This window comes from Lacerta agilis, chromosome 6 (assembly GCF_009819535.1).
Source record: "Lacerta agilis isolate rLacAgi1 chromosome 6, rLacAgi1.pri, whole genome shotgun sequence".
NCBI lineage: Eukaryota > Metazoa > Chordata > Lepidosauria > Squamata > Lacertidae > Lacerta > Lacerta agilis.
The window spans coordinates 92,095,672-92,102,264 of NC_046317.1; the positions used below are offsets into that span (position 1 = coordinate 92,095,672).

Genomic DNA, 6,593 nt, shown 5'->3' on the forward strand with positions numbered 1-6,593 from the left:
GGAGGGTCAAGATATTAACCAATATGCATGAAATTTCATATATAGCTATATAATGCCTAGTATAGTAAGATAAGACATTCGGAGCAGGCATTTAAAAAAAATAATAATTCGATTTCCCCACCCCCAAAAATTGTTCCTTGATAATTTGTCACCCCCTCCATTATGGAACCCGGGGTGGCCCACCCCCCCTTGCTACACCCCTGCCCAATGCACTATAATTGCAGAGTCTGAATCTGCTGGTATGGGAATGGACCCCCCCCCCCCAAATAGGGGCTGTCCAGAAGCACCTTTTTTTGGGGGGGTGCTTTAGCTTTCTATGGAATTTCATTGCATAAAGTGCCTTTAAAAATGATACAAAAGGGGAAAGAAAGAACAACTTCTTTTTGCAAGCTGTTAAGAAGAAATTGTTCAGGAATTAAATGTAAAAAAACCCTTAATAATAATAATAATAAATTTATTATTTGTACCCTGCCCATTTGACAGGGTTGCCCCAGCCACTCTGGGCAGCTTCCAACAAATATAAAAGCATACTAAAACAAACCTTAAAAAACGTTTAAAAAATTCCTTCCAGTAGCCTTCCAGGTCTCTCCATGGTTTTAAGTTTGGTAATAAGTTGCAATTTGTAATAGTGCTATTTAACTGCTCATCTTCTAACATTGTGTATGCCATCAAATGCCAGCAGTGCCCTTCAGCTCTCTATATAGACTGGAAAGTAAAGTTGCTGATTTGCAACTTATTACCAAACTTAAAACCATGGAGAGACCTGGTCTGAATAGAGACATTGGATTCTTATCTCATTATACATGACAAAGCTATTTTTAGCCCTCTCATCCCATGCTTTTTCCTGTAAGACCAATTGCAGTCGTTAACAGTCGTCAACAGGTTTTCCACACCCATCAGCCAATCCCCCATTCCCACCACCCTTCTGAGTAATACCCCTCCCCACCCTCTCACTATATATAAGGGTCTGGTGACTTCTGTTTCAGTGTACCGGTATCTGAAGAAGTGTGCATGCACACGAAAGCTCATACCAAGAACAAACTTAGTTGGTCTCCAAGGTGCTACTGGAAGGAATTTTGTTTTCTTTTGTTTCGACTATGGCAGACCAACATGGCTACCTACCTATAATTTAAAAACTTGATTGCAAAGGCGACTGGAGATATGTGAGATGGTGCAGAATCTTAGCATTGTTGGATTTTCCCTCCTCTGCAGGGACACATGTTCATCGCCACTGACCTGGTCCACCAGCCCCAGGCTGATGTATAGCCGCGAGGGGCATCCAGAAGGAAGAGGAAAGGCAGGTGCCGCCTGCCCCTGCCTCAGGGTTTTCCCCAAGATGCCCACCTTGGAGTCATTTGAGGCAGTGATCAAGGACAATGGGGGGGGGAACCTTGGGACTTTCTTGGGGAAGTCAGGTTTGGGCAGAGATGGGACAAAACATTTTGCTGCCTGAAGCCAGAGGTCAAGAAGGCATCCCCCTCCAGTTCCACGTCGAAAAGCCAACAGGACTGAAAGTTGCATCTTCCTTCAATTCAGATACTGAGATGCTGCCTTCTGCTCCACCTGAGGAGACCAGACTAGCTTAAGGAAATGCAGAACAAAGGCACAGCTCTGTCCTCCACCTCTTGGTGCAAAAGAAAAATATTGTTACAGAAGCTGGGTGCCAACCCCACCCTCTGCTGAGCAATAGCAAGGACCCAGGGGGTTCCAGCCCTGTGCTCCTTTGGAGAATTGAAGACACGGCGGAGTCTGCCATAGCTTTAAGAAATATGGTTTATTCACATATTGACACATTCAGTCTGCCTGGAGGGAGTCCAGATCTTACAGCATGGACATTTCAAGAGGCGCTTGTCCCCAACGGCATTGCAACACTTGAGTCAAAAGCATCTTAGCCAGCCTGCCCAAGATGGATCTCTCCCCTTTCTCCTTCCCAGCACATCTTGCTCTAAAAGAATCTCTTTTCCTGCCACTTCACAGCCAGCTATCCTGGCAACCTTCTGTCTCTCCATGCCCAAGATCTCCTAGATGGCCATTTGTCCTGTTAATGCCTCCATCCCAGGTGAGGCCCTGTCTTGGAAAGGAAGCTTAGCCTGTAATCTTCCCTTCAATACTCCAAATAATCAAAATCCTAGACTGTCTTGATTTCCAGGGTTTAGGAGGTGTCCCTCCAATCTACAACAATATATATATATATATATATATATATATATATATATATATATATATATATATATATATGAGAGAGAGAGAATTCCTAGATGCCAAGATCCAAATTTGGGACAAGAACCCGAGCAGAGTTTAAAGCCACAAAAACAAGGCTGTTAGACCTTTCAAGTGAGTTCCAAAAAATGTCCCCTTTGATAGTTTAAAAGTTTCCCTCTTCCTCTAGCATAGGTAAAAGAGCACACATTTGGTAAGTTAAACATTGGTTTACTTACAAGCTTTTCAAAGGTCAGGTTCATGGGCTTGGGCAAATTTGCAAAGGAATAAAACTTAGCTTAGTTGGAAAGTGGTAAAAGTTCCTACATTATTAGTATTATAGGAATCATAGAATCTTAGAGTTGGAAGAGACCATAAGGGCCATCCAGTCCAACCCCCTGCCAAGCAGGAAACACCATCAAAGCATTCCTGACAGATGGCTGTCAAGCCTCTGCTTAAAGACCTCCAAAGAAGGAGACTCCACCACACTCCTTGGCAGCAAGTTCCACTGTCCAACAGCTCTTACTGTCAGGAAGTTCTTCCTAATGTTTAGGTGGAATCTTCTTTCTTGTAGTTTGAATCCATTGCCCCGTGTCCGCTTCTCTGGAGCAGCAGAAAACAACCTTTCACCCTCCTCTATATGACATCCTTTTATATATTTGAACATGGCTATCATATCACCCCTTAACCTTCTCTTCTCCAGGCTAAACATACCCAGCTCCCTAAGCCGTTAGGAACTCAAGAGAGGCTTGTTAAAGCCATGTGGCTGGAAGGAGCAGCTCAGAGCTCCTGATGCTCCAAAGTTCACATGCAGTCTGGGGGTGATCAAAGCCTTGATTTCCTTGTTCCTCCCAAGGTGGGGGAAAGCGGACTTAGCTAAGCCTGGCTGGACAGCTTACTCTATGGTATTAACCCCTTCATGTTGGATGTCTGAGACTGGTTATCCCACAATTGTCATCCTTCAGCAGCTGCTGACTAAGGCAGCTGCCTCGCGCTGCCAACAGTAGTACTAGCTTTGGTACAGCGATTGATCTTACCAAGGCTGGAGAGGTTCCCCTTGGCTAGCTCATCTGTTGCTAGGAAATGGCAGCCACTCACCTCCACCTGCCCCCCTGGTGCCCCCGTTGCCTCTTAGCACCCACCTCCAGCAATCCCACAACGCCTTTTGGAAACCACTGGGGAAATTCTACTCGTGGCACCACGCCCTACAGAATATCACGGTGTGGGGTAGCCTGAAAAACTGGCATTTTCCATCACTGCTCCTGTGCCGTGTATTCCCTTAACCTTTGCCCTGTTGATACCCGAGATCCTTTTTAAAGTTTGTTTTTATAAGACTGCTTTTACTGGTTTCCATGTTGTGTACCTGCTTTTATGATGCTGGCTTATATGTTTTTAAATGCCAAGTGGTTTTGAAATGCTAATAAATAAATAAATAAGATTTCTCTGACCCCTTCCTCAAGCCACCAGAAATAAAACAGCATTAGAACTGTTTGTTGGCACCTGCCTGTCTTGGGAGGCAATGGGAGAGTGCTTCTTTGGGGGTAATGTAAAACTGTTGGAGAGTCACAGCAGTGCCTGCTGTGGCTGTAGAAACTGATATGGAAGAGATGGGCTTTACTGCAGGTGGGGCAGATGAACATGTCCGGTTTTGCTGAAATAGGTGCACCTTGGTGTTTCTTCTCTCTGCAACTAATTTTGGGGTGACTGATAAGAGTCTACTTGCTACAGCATTCTACGTCCCCACCCAACCCCGAATGTTATTCATGTCCTTATATAAAACATTTTATCCCACTCTGAAATGGTTCCCACATATACTGTACAGGTTTGCATACAATTGGTAAAGAGAAAAAAAACAACAACCCAAAGACCGTCCTTTCCCACAGGTTGAGACATGGCACAAAAGGAAAGGGGGCTGGGAGGAAGGAGGAAAAAAGCAAACTCAGGCACTGACTTGTTCCAGCGGGTCTTTGTTATGTTCTTAACTCTCTTCTATTGGGGGTGAGCAGAACAGGTCAGGATTGTTTTTGCAATAGGTGACAGGGAAATTAGCTGGGAAATGTGTGATGACGCTGGTTTTGATGCACCACTGTCTAGCCTCCCCACAAACAAATCCAAGCGGGTGGTCATTAGTCCACCCCTACGTCATCTCCCTGCAAAAAAATCCAAGCGAAGGCATATTAAACCGCCAATCTTGTGTAATCCCCCTGAAAAACAAATCCAGATGAATGCTCAATAAACAGGCCATCTGGAAGCTTCTGTATCTGTACAGTCAAACCTTAATTCCCGAATGCCTCCATTTTGGAATGTTTCCGCTCCCGAACACCGAAAACCCGGAAGTAACTGCTCTGGTTTTGGAAAGCTTTTTGGAAGTCGAACGGCTGCCGAGCCGCATTTTTCATTTTTATCCATTGACTTTGCAGCCAGCCCTCAGTTTCCGAACTTTTCAGAAGCCAAACGGTCTTCCGGAACAGGAACACCGCATTTTTCGCTCCATAAGACGCACCTGAACATAAGACACACCTAGTTTTTAGAGGTGGAAAGGGGGAAAGCCCTGCTTTTTTTAAGGATCAGCTCAAAGTGGTGCAGCTTTTTTGCAAAGGGAAAAGTCCTGTTTTTTTGAGGATCAGCTGAAAGTGCTGCAGCTTTTTTGCAAAGGGAAAAGCCCTGCTTTTTTGAGGATCAGCTGAAAGTGGTGCAGCTTCTTTTTCAAAGAGGAAAAGCCCCGTTTTTATGGGGTTCAACTTACAGTTCTGCAGCTTCTAGTCCTACAGCCATTTCTACAGTTTCCAGACAGATAATCTAATCAGCCAGTCCCATGTCGCTGGGGAAACAAACAGCCTCCCTCTGCATTCAACAATGGAGGCCCGGGCAAGGGGGCGGGGCTGGAAAGGGAGCCTTATCTCTCTCCCCATCACTTGCTGAACAGCTGTTCAGCAGCTTCCTTTCAACACCCCCTCCTCTATTTGTAAAAAAAAGAGCACGATCTGCTTTTGGCCCCTAGGCAATTCAGCTCCAGGGACCATGCATTCGCTCCATAAGACGCACAGACATTTCCCCTTACTTTTTAGGAGAAAAAAGTGTGTCTTATGGAGCAAAAAATATGGTAAGTTCAAAAACTGAGGTTCCACTGTATCTTTAAATCACATTGGACGAACCTTCTTTCCCTCGAAGAATTCTGGTTACTGAAGTTTGTCAAGGGCTGCTGGAATTGTGAGGGGTAAATTATATTTGCTCTTTTCGGGCGAATGGGGCAGTGACCCACCGGGCTCAAATCTGTCCTTTGGCAGCCATCGCCAGCTTGCCTTCTCACTTACAACCACCCGTCCCCGGGGGTGGCACTGCCCATCATATTCCGCCTCCTCCTCCTCCATCTCCGTGTTGCCCTTGTAAGACTCAGCAAGGAGAAGGACCAGAATTAGTTGGACCTGCCTGCCATTGCCTCTGGCGCCACCTGCTGTTGGCCTCCTTGCTTTCCATGCTACCAGTCCCAATGGGCTAAATGTATGACTTGAACACTTGCCATTTTCCTCCTTCCCATTTCCTGAATCCCTTCTTTTCTTTACCTTCCAGTCCAGCCGTTCTCAATCTTTGGTCACCAGATGTCGTTAGACTACCAACTCCCATCACCCCTAGCTAACAGGACCAGTAGTCAGGGATGATGGGATTTGTAGTTCAACAATGTCTAAGGACTCAAGGCTGAGAAAGGCTGAATAGCCTGACAAAAAGAGTTCTTCTTTTCCAGCCCTACCTGGACTTGCCCGGAATTGGACCTACCAGGTACTGGGAACAGGGCTTTCTTGGTGGTGGCCCCCACACCTTTGGGATTTCCTTATCTGCCTCCATCACTGCTGGGTTGTTGTTCTTGTTGATACTCCCCCTCCCGCAATACTAAAACCCAGCGGGGTCACCCAATGACTTGTTCATTTATCTATTTATTTTATTGAATTTTTATACTGCTCTTCATCCGAGGATCACAGGGCAGATTACAACACGAAAACACAAAGCATAATGACAAATGAAAGCAGGCATGATCCAGCAGCCTGCCTTCTGAGTGTTGTTGTTGTTTAGTCATGTCCGCCTCTTCGTGACCCCATGGACCAGAGCACGCCAGGCACTCCTGTCTCCCACTGCCTCCCGCAGTTTGGTCAGACTCATGTTGGTCGCTTCGAGAACACTGTCCAACCATCTCATCCTCTGTCGTCCCCTTCTCCTTGTGCCCTCCATCTTCCCCAACATCAGGTTCTTTTCCAGGGAGTCTTCTCTTCTCATGAGGTGGCCCAAGTACTGGAGCCTCAACTTCAGGATCTGTCCTTCTAGTGAGCACTCAGGCCTGATTTCTTTAAGGATGGATCAGTTTGATCTTCTTGCAGTCCATGGGACTCTCAAGAGTCTCC

The 6,593-nt window shown here is 45.9% G+C and overlaps 1 protein-coding gene across 1 annotated transcript in view; it reads left to right on the forward strand.

Annotated features, from left to right (window-relative positions):
• LOC117047828 (bactericidal permeability-increasing protein-like) overlaps nt 1-1,358 on the forward strand; it is a 41,691-nt gene extending 40,333 nt beyond the window's left edge. The window contains exon 16 of the mRNA XM_033151053.1: nt 1,213-1,358. Coding sequence (XP_033006944.1) covers nt 1,213-1,266 — 54 coding nt within the window. The 3' untranslated portion in view covers nt 1,267-1,358. The remainder of the gene's footprint in view (nt 1-1,212) is intronic.
• The last annotated feature ends 5,235 nt before the right edge of the window (nt 1,359-6,593 follow it).